This window comes from Cygnus olor, chromosome 1 (assembly GCF_009769625.2).
Source record: "Cygnus olor isolate bCygOlo1 chromosome 1, bCygOlo1.pri.v2, whole genome shotgun sequence".
Lineage (NCBI taxonomy): Eukaryota > Metazoa > Chordata > Aves > Anseriformes > Anatidae > Cygnus > Cygnus olor.
Window position 1 is genome coordinate 103,280,413 of NC_049169.1, and position 12,930 is coordinate 103,293,342.

Sequence of the window (12,930 nt, forward strand, 5' to 3'; positions counted from 1 at the left end):
TTTTGTTTTGTTTTGTTTTGTTTTGTTTTGTTTTTACGACTCATTTATAACAGCAGAGCACTGCAAGAGAGGAAGGCACTATAGTTTTATCAGATAATGCAGTCTTTGGAAATTGAAGCAGTTTCCTCAGCCATTGGAATTAGAAAACTACCCTGTTTATAAGGCCTAATAGTGAATGTAATGTCTTATGGGGGGTTATTTTTATTTATTTATGCTCAAAATGTTTCTATAAGCAGATTGAGAGTTAACTAAGGTAGTGAATTGTGCCTATGAAATATCTGAGCCCATAAAAAGGTGAGCTTGAGCACAGTTGCTGTTGCTCAGAATTTAACCAGCAGGCTTATGTGTGAAATAAATATTATTGATGCTATTTAGGGGTAGAGTAGAGTAGTCAAAGACTAAACTAATATCAATCTGATACTGTTTGGAAAAGATCTAGGGCTATCCACTGAGAAGGATTGCTTGAAAAGGAGGATGGAAAAGCTGTTAACAAGCAGGAGACAGAAATCTAAGGATGAATATTAGGAAGCCAGATATAAAGGCAGAGTTTCCTGGAAAGAAATGAGGTGGCAAGCTCAGCAAACTCTTAAATGGCCTCTCAATGCGCATGAAGGACATGTAAAGTAGACAGACCTATGCAGAAATTAGTTTAGGAGGGACCTATATAGCTCATCTTTCACTATTTGCTTCTTGAATGGACTAGCTGTAATGTCTGATTAAGTTGGTCAGGGTGTTGTCCACTTGAGTTTTGGAAACCTCCAGGGATGAAGATCTCACAGTATCTCTGGGCATTTGTTCCAAGTGCTGAAGGGGAATATTTTTTTTCCTCATATCTAAGCAGAAGTTTTCCTAATGCATCTTGTGACTGCTGTATTATACCCTTCCTCTAGACTTCTGAGATGAGTCTAGCTCCATTTATAAAGCCCTTTTAGGGAGTGGAGGACTGAAATTAGGTCCACCCTTAGCATCCTTTTCACCAGGTTAAACAAGCCCAGGTACTTCAGCCACCTATCTTGACCATCTTGATGGTCCTCTGCTGGACTCTCTACAGCAAGCTGACAGCTCCCTTGAACTGGGAAGCTCCACTTTGGACACAGTATTCCAGATGTGGCTTCATGCCAAGTAGACCAGCAACCACTTCACTCAACCTACTGGCTACAGTCTTGCCAATACAGCCCAGCGCTGGTCAGCTCTCACTGATACAAGGACACACTGATGGCTCACATTCATCTTGTCCACCAGGACCCTGAAGTCCTTTTCAGCACAACTGCTTTTTAGCCAGTCAGTCTTCCACCTGTACTGGTGCATGGAGTTGCACTGTTAGAGGTACAGGACTTGATCTTGGTCTTTCCTGAGCTCTGCTACACTTACAGCTAATTTCTAAGATGTCTAGGACCCTTGAAATGGCAGGTCTACCCTGCAGCACATCAGTCTGCAATGCAGTGTCATCTGTGGTCTTTTGAAATTGCATTGATCAATGAGGGTTAGGGCAATCTCCCTCAACTTTTGCTATGTACGTTTGAGTTACCCAGTCTATATGGACATCTGGGCACCTCTGGAGGTTAATTCTTCTCACCTTACAAAAGGCTTTTTCTCTGGACGTGCTTGCTCTGATACACTGGTCTCAAATAATAACTGTTGATATATGCAGCCTGAACACTAGCGAACAGATTGGGAAGAGTATTATAGAAAACTGCAGAGCACCACTTCCCAAAAGAATTATAAATATATGTGAAAATATTTTAATCGGGAGAGAGTCAGCTGTGAATTTCTGGAGGACTATATTACTGGTGAGACATGGAACCCTAATAGAAATCTGAAGAAAGAGCCTGAAGAAAGATGCACAGTTTAAGGCTGAAACATTGCAAACATTTAGAAATTCCAATCACAGCGCCCAAAATTAATTTTATATCCAGCACTGTATGTTGTTGTGTTTTTTTTTGGTTTGTTTCTTTGTTTTCGCATTTGAGGTGGAGAGACTTAGAGCTTGTTTCATTCTTTCCAGGACTATGGGAACTGCAAAATCTAGTCTGGTCTCCTTCCTCATGATACAAGGTTTTGCTTTAAAGCATTAGAGCCTCAGTTAAATATTCTCAGTGGGTAGACTAATATTTCTCAAAACAAACAAACAAATAAAAAATTCCTGGAAATTCAGGACAGTGATAATAAAAACTTTGCAATAAGTAAAAAAGAAGCTCTGCAGAAGAGATAAATATGAAGTGGTTATGTCAGAGAGGAGGCAATACTACCGTGTGGTGGTGAGAACTGTTCTTTTTGTTGCTAAATGTGTTTTTGTTGTTGTTGTTCCAGGAGTCTCTGCCTCATCTGCCAAAAGGTGGCCAGTGGCTTTTGCTTTCTTCATTTTGAGCCTGGTGTTGCTCATGGGGCTGGTGGCCTTGCTGTTCCTGTGTAAGTACTGTGCTGTCCTGGGGTACTATTATGGGAGTGAATTCCAGCAGTACTACCACCTCATCTGCCCCTGTTGACCGTTCCTGCAAAGACCTGTGGAAATAGTATGGCAAGAACAGCTATCTCCTATCAAATCTCCCCTCCATTGTGCATCTGCACAAGTCACTCCAGATGACTTTGATCCGCATTTACAATCTTTACCCCATCCACACTGTCCTCCAGAAAAGCTTCCAGTTGCAACAATACTCCCATACTAACAGCCGAAGCTGCACTTAAAGGAGTAAACGAGGAGTAAAAGACTGCACCCTTTCTCAGATTCCCAGTGTTCATAGCTAGAAGACTCATCCTCTCGGCTACGCTGGATAATAGTGACCCCCTGTGACTGTTACTGGAATATTTCAGTTATTCCCTCTTTCTTGGATCGCAGGTTGTTTGTGTTTTTTTTCAGGAATTACAATTTTATGATGTAATCTATGCATCAAAGTATAGGGACTGGTGAATTTGCCCAAAGATTACAACAGATTTTCCGTAGAAACATTTCAATTAACAATTGAAGGTGATGCCACATTGCTTATGGAAGCAGAGAGAGAGTTTCCAGCTTCTTTTCAGGGGGAGGGAAACAGTTGCAAATGCCTAGGACACTCAGGGTGTTCTGTAGCGTCACAGAAGTGTTAGCTTAGAGGCAGTTGGACTATCAGTAACCCTAGATAATATAATCTGTAGCTTTGTCTATATTACATTGGAAAAACTCTGAGAGTGGAGATGTTACCACTTCCTTTTCTACTGCTGCGCCACACTTGTGGTGAAGAACTTTTCCTAGTGTCCAACCTGAATAGACCAAATCTCAATTTGTGGCAGTCATTGCTCATTATTATATCACTTTCTGTTGTCCAGGGCAGTTTTGCTCCCTCTTTGTGTGTTCTTCAGGTAGTTGTGGACAGTTATTAAATGCATATCTAATAAATTTGCATTTGGCTGAAAGTGTCCTCTCCTCTCCTCTCCTCTCTTCTCCTCTCCTCTCCTCTCCTCTCCCCTTTGAAAAAGGAATGAAATGATGTACACACACAAATCAACTTGCAAATGAAACAAACAGAAATTAAAAGAATGCCCAAAGCTACAATTTAAAACTCTTTAAAGAAAGTACTCTGATAAGAATTTTCATTCACTTCAGTTTTTCAGGTTCCTAAGGATTCTGCAGAAGGAAAGAAGCTGCAGGAAATGAGGGAAGCATTGTGTTCTGAAGGGAAAGAGAACAATGGTAAAAGTGGTTATGTAAATAAACCCAAATCATCCCCTTTGAAAGCCCATTGCCTGAGAGACTATGCAATCACAGGGAAAATAATCTGATCACCTACTGTTTGCTATTAACTGTGATAGCAATTTGAGATGGGGATATGTGTATGTTAACATTCAAAATAACTCATCTCTCACAGGCCCCCCCAGAAGCTCAGGTGATTCGTGGCTACTCTTAATCTTCTTTTCCCAGACAAACCATCAGTTAAAATCCTAGTATTCCTTGCAGATCTGCATAATACTCTCTCTCTGACTTTTAGAAACAAAATGTGCTCTCTGTCCAGCAAGCTGGCAAAGCAGTGGAGCTGACAGCTGCTTCTACATTTCAAAGCAGAAGAAAACATGGAAGGAAAGCCAGGAGTTCTGTTCCTCTAGAAACTCTACTCTTCTTGTGCTGAAAGACAAAGCAAAGATGGTACAGCCTTAACCTCATATATTCCTTTACATCATGTGTGTTTTAACTTCAAGAAATGTGGCAGGCAGAAAATGGTTTGGTCATTTACAGTGCCTTCATTTGGTTTTCCCTGTGTCAAGTGGTCTTCCTGCAAGCTACAGGATTTTCATGTCTTGAAACAATTTCTAAATTGTGTGTTATGAAGAATAAAATAAAACATTTTATAAAATACCTTAATTACCTCTAGGTTTTCACAGAGAAAACAAATTGCATACTAGCAGCATGGAGGGGACTCCCAGCATGCAAAATACATACTTCTGTTATCTTTCTCCATAAGTTTTATTTCTGAGGGCTCCTAGCATCAAAACCACATCTACACCTGATCTAGAGTGGCCGATTAACCATTATGCTGTCATTCATGCTTTCACCACGGTGCCGTGCAAAGTGACAGTAAACAGGTTGGGTTTTGTCCTTGTGTTACACCCTTCATAGATTGACATTAATGATGGCAGAAAGGCTAGACTGAAGAGGATTATATTATGATGACTAAATAAGATTTAGGGAGTTAACAGTTTTGAGTAATCTTATTTATTTATTTATTTATTTATTTATATTTGCTACCTAATTAAAAATCTGTGATTTGTTGGCAGGACCATATTTTCACTTATTGTACACATATACCTGGGAACTTCTGTTTCACCAGCTATTAAGCTTATACAAAGTCCAAACCTCCTTATTTGCTTTTTGCTACCTAAAGCTTTTAAAAGGAGAGACGGTTCCCTGAAAATTCTTCTTTTTTCCATATGGAGTCAGTTTCAGATGGGGGTTCTCAACTCTCTTTTATTTTAAAGCATAAAGGTTGCCCATTTTATTTTTTTTTTAATGAAAATCAGATAGGTAGACACAAAAGTGGAGAAGTGGTTTATAACTGAGTCTACCAACACTGAAGAACAGCAAAGCTGGTGAAAGGACTAGAAAACAGGACATATGAGGAGTGTCTGAGGACACTGGTGCTATTTAGTCTGGAAAAAAAAAAAAAAAAAAGCTGAGGAATGACCTTGTCCCTCTTTACAACTACCTGGAAGGAGGTTGCAGCAAGGAGGATGTTGGTCTCTTTTCTCAGGTGACAAGGGACAAGATGTGAGGAAACAGTCTCAGATTGCACTAGGGAAGGTTTAGATTGGCTAGCAGGATAAATCTCTTCACAGAAAGAGTGGTTAGGCATTGGAACTGGCTGCCCAGGGATGTAGTGGAGTCGCCATCTCTAGAGGTATTTAAGAGACGTGATTGGGGTGCTTAGGGACATGTTTTAGTGGTGGACTTGGTAGTGTTAGGTGATGGTTGGGCTTGATGATCTTAAAGATCTTTTCCAGCCTAAGTGACTCTATGATTCTATGATCCTGAGCTCAGAATCCTGGTTCACACTGCTGAGCAACACCTGAACACCACACCTTCAACACTGAATTCAAGAGATAATTTTGGTATGAAATATAAATCCCTGGGTCATTGGATCTCAGACGTCTAGGTGTTTGATTTTTCTTCCATGTTTGGTATATGCAACTGGAGTCAGACTGAAGCTAGCCCAGGTTAAGCCACCTGTAGATTTTAGATTTTGAATGAGTCCCTAAACATGCTGATAAGCAGTAGTAGAGTATATGGAGGATCTGAACAGGCTAAGATGATGAGGAACCTCTTAGGTAGTACTTGGACATGCAGGGAATGATCCAGGCTCCTAGGCATAGGTGTCTAGTGCAATCTGAAATGACCTGCATTGTCCTCTTTCACATTCAAGTAGTGCTTCATAAAGACCCAGGTTCTGGGTCTTGTCTATCAGCCATATGTGAAAACTTCAGAAAGTTTAAGCTATCTCAAATGGTGTTAAAGGCCTATGTTTAGGCACCAGAATCTGCCCTCTAGGCTGGGATTCATCTCACCTAACATCAGGCATCTATATTGTAAGTGGTCTGCAACTTCAAAGCTACTTTCTTAGTCTCCATTGCAGTCAGTGGGAGATCTACAATACAGTCACTATTCTGTACCACTCCCACTGCATGAGGTGAGTCATATCTCAAGCTCCACTGGCTCTGTTGGCAATATCTTTGCAGACCTTAACTGGGGCCTTAACAGTGTTCCCATGTCTATATCCAAACTGTAGATACATAAAGGTAGTGTAGATACCTAAAAGCAGGCAAGACAAAACATTTTTTTTTTCTTTATAAAAAAAGTTCTTTTGCAGATCTGGGGTACATTTGTCTTGACACAGTTCAATAACTAAAGATATTTGAATGATTCTATAATCAGAGCAGTCAGCACTGTTTCATGGAAAACAAGCATAGAAACAGTTACCTTTTGAGTAAGAGTTGTCTTCTTTGGCTGCAGAACCTTCTCAGCTGGAAGATATACAGCTTGGGTCTTATTTTTGAAATATTATTGTGATGATTTTCCTATTGCTACAGGTCTCTCTGCCACAGGATTCACAGTTTTATTGGGTTGGATTATCATACATCTCTGAAAAGAATGGCTGGTACTGGGAAGATGGAACAGCTCTTTCAAGAGAAGCCAAAACTTGGTAAGCCTTCGTAACTTAAGACCAGCGTGGTTCTCTCCTCTGGGCTCCAGTAAACTCCATGACATTTATGATTCCTTTTTCCCATGTTTGCCACATGTGCAGTGATGAAGGAACATGGAGATCATTTAATCTGCTATAGGACTACAAATTCCTGTCCTGTGTAAGGAAAAATGGGTAACAAACTATAGCTCAGTCACACGCCTTGGCCCCCAAAAGACAACATAGTAGAAATAAAATAGCTCCAAAGGAGAAATAACTCTACATTCCAGTGGCAAATCATTATGACTACAAATCCAAATATAGAGATATACAGTACATGATGTCAGTAGGACATTATTAATCCATATCTTTTAATTTTCTAGGACAGTGTTATATGAACACATCTTCTGCGCTTCCTTATACGGACGGATCATTTATGCCAGTAACTCCTGTTTGACAAAGCAATTCTGGATCTGTGAGAAAGGTGCTATTCATTTTGCCTGAAGAAGCACTGCAAGTAGGGATGCAGGTTCTGTCACTGTTATATATCATTTCTAGGAACCAGATGTTTTAAATGTATTTTTATTTTAGTTTGTTTATCATACAGCTTTCTCAGAATGGTGATCCAAATAGATAGATCAGTAGAGACAAAACTTGCTCTTTGCCTGCATTTTATCTCCTAGGCTTATGAATGAGAGAAAAAATCTACAAGCTAAAAGCTAAAAACATAGGAGTTACTTTTAGAGAGTTAGCTACAGTCAAGAAATGATACTTGCATGACTGTCTAGAAGGTCAACCACACATTCTCTTAGATCTTTATATTTCTTAAGCCTCACTCAGAATTTTTTCTTTCCTCAGCATTTTACACCTGCTAGTCATAAACCACTCCAACTACATTCTTGATGATTTTACCCACTGAATTACCGTACACACTAACTAGTACACCCATAAACCTTTTTTTGACCATTTTGCCTAGTCATGCCCTCATTCCTAAATCTGTTCTTCCAGCTTTTCCCCTTTTTGAGATATAGGAATAGAGAAAGAACACAAGTGTCTATTTACCCATAAAATTCTCTTTGCATGTGTACTGATATTTATAGAAACAAAAGGACATTTGTTAGTAGAGTACAGGGAATCCCTGGAAGCAATCTCTTTGAAAAGTAGAGCCAAATGTCATAGTGAGAATAAAATATTACCCAAATATAATTTCAGTGCTATCGTAAATATAATTGCTATACAAAAATTGCTATACAAAAAAAAATTGTTATACAAAAGACAGCAAGGATAGCAATGACATGCTCCATTCAGAGCTACATTCAATGAGAGCTCAAGCTAATGTGCAATCTATCGCCACAAATTTTACTTATGTTCTTCTGTTGTATCTACATTGTTTGGGATCTCTGGAGCCCAAGGAACATACTACGTGACATGTATTATCAAAGTACTTGTCATACTTCCTAGAATTAAATGAAATCTCCAGATTTCTCAGTGGAGTTTTGTTGCATGAGTTCTTTGAAGTTCTGTGTATGGAAATGGACGTCTGTTTAGTATCACATATGTAAACTTTCCTTGTATATATATGTATATACACCTTGTATGTATGTATGTTTGTTTGTATATGCCTTAGTACTTGGAAACTTTCCCTAAAATAAATGAAAAAAAATGCTATGTCATTAATATTATTTAATTTGAAAATGATCTCAAAGACTGAAGTAGTTCCTTAGTTTAAAAAACAAAACAAAACAAAACAAAAAACTCTACCTAATGTGCTGAAAGATGTTTGTAAACTGAATAAATTCACAGTATTCAGTAGAGCCAAGTCCTAATTTATGGGTGCTAGAGGTTTTCAAGACGATTCTGTTCTGTGATTCTGTTTTATGAACTACCAAGCTACCAGCTGAACTAACTAGACTTCCTTACCATTGCAATAGGAAATGCATGCCTGAAAGTAAGGTACAATGTTTCATCTGGTAGATAGGGAGCTAGTAGGTGGGGACAAGGAGCAGAATGAAGCCCTCATATTCCACAAGGAAATGGTTAGCAAACTGCTACTCCACTTGGATGTATGCAAGTCTATGAGGACAGATTGGATCCACCCGAGGGTACTGAGGGAGCTGGTGGAAGTGCTTGCCAAGCTGACTTCCACTATTTATCAGCAGACCTGGCTATCAGGGGAGATCCCAGTTAACTGGTGGCTAGCAAATGTGACACCCATCTACAAGAAGGGCCAGAAGGAGGATCTGGAAAGCTACAGGACTGTCAATCTGACCTTGGTACTGGGAAATCTCATGGGGCAGATGATCTTGAGTGCCATCACACAGCAGTTACAGGACAACCAGGTGATCAGGCCTCGTCAGCATGGGTTTATAAAAGTCAGGTCCTGATCAATGAACCTGATCTACTTCTACAACAAAGCGATGCGCTCAGTGGATGACAGATAGGCTGTGGATGTGGTACCTAGATTTCAGTAAGGCTTTTGAAACCATTTCCCACGGCATTCTCCTGAACAAGCTGGCTGCTCAAGTCTTGGACGGGTGTCCGCTTTGTTGGGTTAATAACTGGCTGGGTGACCTGGCCTGAAGAGTCACGGTGAATGGAGCTAAATCCAGATGGAGACCAGTCACTAGTGGTGTCCCCCAGGGCTCAGTATTGGGGCCAGTTCTCTTCAATATCTTTGTCAGTGATCTGAACGAGGGGATCGAGTGCACTGTCAGTAATTTTGCAGATGACACCACGTTAGGTGTAAGCATTGATCTGCTCCAGGGTAGGAAGGCTCTGCACAGGGGTCTGGATAGGCTGGAGTGGTGGGCCAAGGCCAACTGTATGAAGTTCAACAAGGCCAAGTGCAGGGTCCTGCACTTGGGGCACAACAATCCCAAGCAGCGTTACAGGCTGGGAGATGAGTGGCTGGAAAGCTGCCCGGCAGAAAAGGACCCAGTGTATTGGTCAATAGCTAGTTGAATGTGAGCCAGCAGTGTGCTCAGGTGACCAAGAAAGCCAACAGCACCTCTGTCTTGTCCCCCCAGATTCATACTTACTTTCTGCCAGTGCTGGTTAGAGCACTGGAGGCAACCAACAGAAACTGTAATAAGGGAAATCCTAATAAGACATAAGGAGAAAATTCTTCACAGTGTATGTGGCCAAACAGGAATGGGTATCCAGAAAGTCTTGGAGATCTCCATTCTTGAAGACTCTGTGAATTTGACTGGACAAGTCCTGAGAATCATAGAAACACAAGGTTGGAAAGTACCTACAAGATCATCTAGTCCAGCTGTCCTCCTATCACTAATACTATCCACTAAGCTATTAAATCACATCTCGTAGCACCTCATCCAGGCGCTTCTTGAACACCACGAGGGACGGTGACTCCACCACCTCCCTGGGCAGGCCGTTCCAGTTCCTGAACACTCTTTGAGAGAACAAGTTTTTCCTGATATCTAATCTAAATCTCCCCAGGCACAACTTGTGGCCATTTCCTCAAGTCCTATCATTTGTTATCTGGGAGAAGAGGCCAACCCCCCCCTCATCACAACCTCCCTTCAGGAAGTTGTAGAGTGCAACGAGGTCTCCCCTGAGCCTCCTCCAGACTAAACAATCCCAGCTCCCTCAGCCATAAGACTTGTGCTCCAGACCCCTCAGCAGTTTTGTTGCCCTTCTCTGGACACATTTCAGGTCCTTGATGTCTTTCTTGTAGTGAGAGGCTGTCCTGGTTTCAGTTAGGACAGAGTTAATTTTCCTCCTAGTAGCTGGTAGGGTGCTGTGTTCTGGATTAGGATGAGAAGAGCGCTTGATAACATGCTGATGTTTTAATTGTTGTAGAGCAGTGCTTACACCAAGCCAAGGACTTTTCAGCTTCTCGCTCTGTCCTGCTAGCGAGCAGGCTAGGGATGCAGCAGGAGCTGGGAGGGGACAGACCCAGGACAGCTGACCCAACTGGCCAAAGGGGTATTCCATACCATCTGACGTCATGCTGAACAATATATAGGGGTGGCTAGCCGGGGGGGGGGGAGGGGGGGGGCGACTGCTCGGGGATAGGCTGGGCATCGGTCAACGGGTGGTGGGCAATTGCATTGTGCATCACTTATTTTGTACACATTATTATTATTAATACTATTATTATTATTATCATTATTATTATCATTATCATTATTTTCCTGTCTTAATAAACTGTCTTTATCTCAACTCACAGACTTCACTTTCCCATTTCTCTCCCCCATCCCGGAGACGGAGGGGGGAGGGTGAGCGAACGGCTGTGTGGTGTTTAGCTGCCAGCCGGGCTAAACCACAACAGAGGCCCAAAACTGAACACAGTACTTGAGGTGCGGCCTCATCAGAGCTGAGTACAGGGGGACAATCACTTCCCTAGCCCTGCTGGCCACACTGTTTCTGCTACAAGCCAGGACGCTGTTGGTCTTCTTGGCCACCTGAGCACACTGCTGGCTTATATTCAGCTGACTATCAACCAATACTCCCAGGTCCTTCTCTGCGAGGCAGCTTTCCAGCCACTCATCTCCCAGCCTGTAGCGCTGCTTGGGGTTGTTGTGCCCCAGGTGCAGGACCCGGCACTTGGCCTTGTTGAACCTCATCCCATTCGTCTTAGCCCAGCAGTCCAGCCTATCCAAATCCCTCTGAAGGGGCACCCTACCCTCAGGCAGATCGACACTACCTCCCAACTTGGTGTCATCTGCAAACTTACTGAGGGTGCACTCAATCCCCTCATCTAGGTCATCAATAAAGATATTAAACAAGATAAGCCCCAGTACCAACCCCTGGGGGACACCACTTGTAACGGGACGCCAGCTGGACTTAACTCCATTAATCACTACCCACTGGGCATGGCCCTCCAGCCAGTTCTTTACCCAGAGAAGAGTATACCTGTTCAGGCCACGGGCAGCCAGTGTCCCCAGGAGAATACTGTGGGAGATGGTGTCAAAGGCTTTGCTGAAGTCCAGGTAGACTGCATCAACAGCCTTTCCCTCATCTACCAGGCAGCTCAACTGGTCATAGAAGGAGATGAGGTTGGACAAGCATGACTTGCCTGTCATGAACCCATGCTGGCTGGGCCTGATTCCCTGGATGCCATGCACGTGCCATGTGATCTCACCAAAGATGATTTGCTCCATAACTTTCCCTGGAACTGAGGTCAGGCTGACAGGCCTGTAGTTCCCTGGATCCTCCTTATGGCCCTTCTTGTAGATAGAGTCACATCGGCAAGGCTCCAGTCCTCTGGGACCTCTCCACATAACCAGGAACGCTGATAGATGGTGGAAATTGGCTTGGCAATCACCTCCACCAGCTCCCTCAGCACCCTAGGGTGGAGCCCATCTGGTCCCATGGTCTGGTCCCATGGACTTGTGACATTCCAGATGGAGGAGCAGGTCTCTAACTGTCTCTTCCTGAATCACAGGGGGCGATTCTCTACCTGAATCAAAAGGGACTTCCAGGTCAGGACATAAAGTACCCTGAGGATAACTGATCCGACTATTAAAGACAGATGTCAAGAAGGCATTGAGAACCTCAGCCTTTTCCTTATCCTCAGTGATCACATTCCCTGCTGCACCAAGGAAAGGATGGAAATTCTCCTTGGTTCTTCTCTTACTTTTAATATATTTGTTAAAGGATTTCTTGTTCTCTTTTAGTGCAGTGGCCACTCTGAGTTCAAGCTGGGCTTTTGCCTTTCTAACTTCCTTCCTACATATCTTAGCAACTTCTTTGCAGTCTCCCCTGTCCTTTCTTCCAGAGGACGTAGATTCTCTTTTTCTCCCAGAGTCTCAACAAAAGTTTCTGTCAGTCTTCTTCCCCTCTGGCTTACTGGACTCAGGAACAGCCTGCTCCTGGGCCTTTAAGATTTCCGTCTTGAGGAGCGTCCAGGCTTCCTGGACCCCTTTGCCCTTAAGGAGTGAATCCCAAGGTACCCCTGCAACATGTGTCCGGAACAGGTAAAAGTCCACCCTCCGAAAGTTCAAGATAGCAGTTTTGCTAGTCACCCTTCTGACATCACCAAGAATAGAAAACTCTACAATTTCATGGTTGCTCTGACGAAGACAGTCCCCAACCTTCACATCTCCCACCAGTCCTTCTCTGCTAGTGAAGAGCAGGTCTTGTGGGGCAACTCCCGTGGTAGGCTCTTGTGTCAGCTGTGTCAGGAAGCTATCTTCCACACACTCTAGAAACCTCCTGGACTGCTTCCTCTGCTCAGTATTATACTTCCAGCATATGTCAGAGAAGTTGAAGTCTCCCATGAGAACGAGTGCTGGTGATCGTGCAACTTCTGTGAGCTGCTCAC

General features: G+C 42.7%; 2 protein-coding genes across 3 annotated transcripts in view; both read left to right on the forward strand.

Moving 5' to 3' along the window:
• The window catches only part of LOC121078682 (C-type lectin domain family 12 member A-like), a 20,645-nt gene extending 13,177 nt beyond the window's left edge, over positions 1-7,468 (forward strand). Inside the window, exon 7 of the mRNA XM_040575121.1 lies at positions 7,457-7,468. The gene's annotated coding sequence lies outside the window, so the exon portion shown is untranslated. The remainder of the gene's footprint in view (positions 1-7,456) is intronic.
• LOC121078671 (natural killer cells antigen CD94-like) overlaps positions 1-8,312 on the forward strand; it is an 11,632-nt gene extending 3,320 nt beyond the window's left edge. Inside the window, exons 2-6 of one of the 2 annotated variants that reach the window (XM_040575092.1) lie at positions 2,311-2,409; positions 3,581-3,667; positions 3,963-4,117; positions 6,553-6,665; positions 7,028-8,312. In XM_040575092.1, coding sequence (XP_040431026.1) covers positions 2,311-2,409; positions 3,581-3,667; positions 3,963-4,117; positions 6,553-6,665; positions 7,028-7,148 — 575 coding nt within the window. In that variant the 3' untranslated portion in view covers positions 7,149-8,312. The remainder of the gene's footprint in view (positions 1-2,310; positions 2,410-3,580; positions 3,668-3,962; positions 4,118-6,552; positions 6,666-7,027) is intronic. The other variant, XM_040575102.1, reaches the window with a different exon arrangement.
• Positions 8,313-12,930: the final 4,618 nt, after the last annotated feature.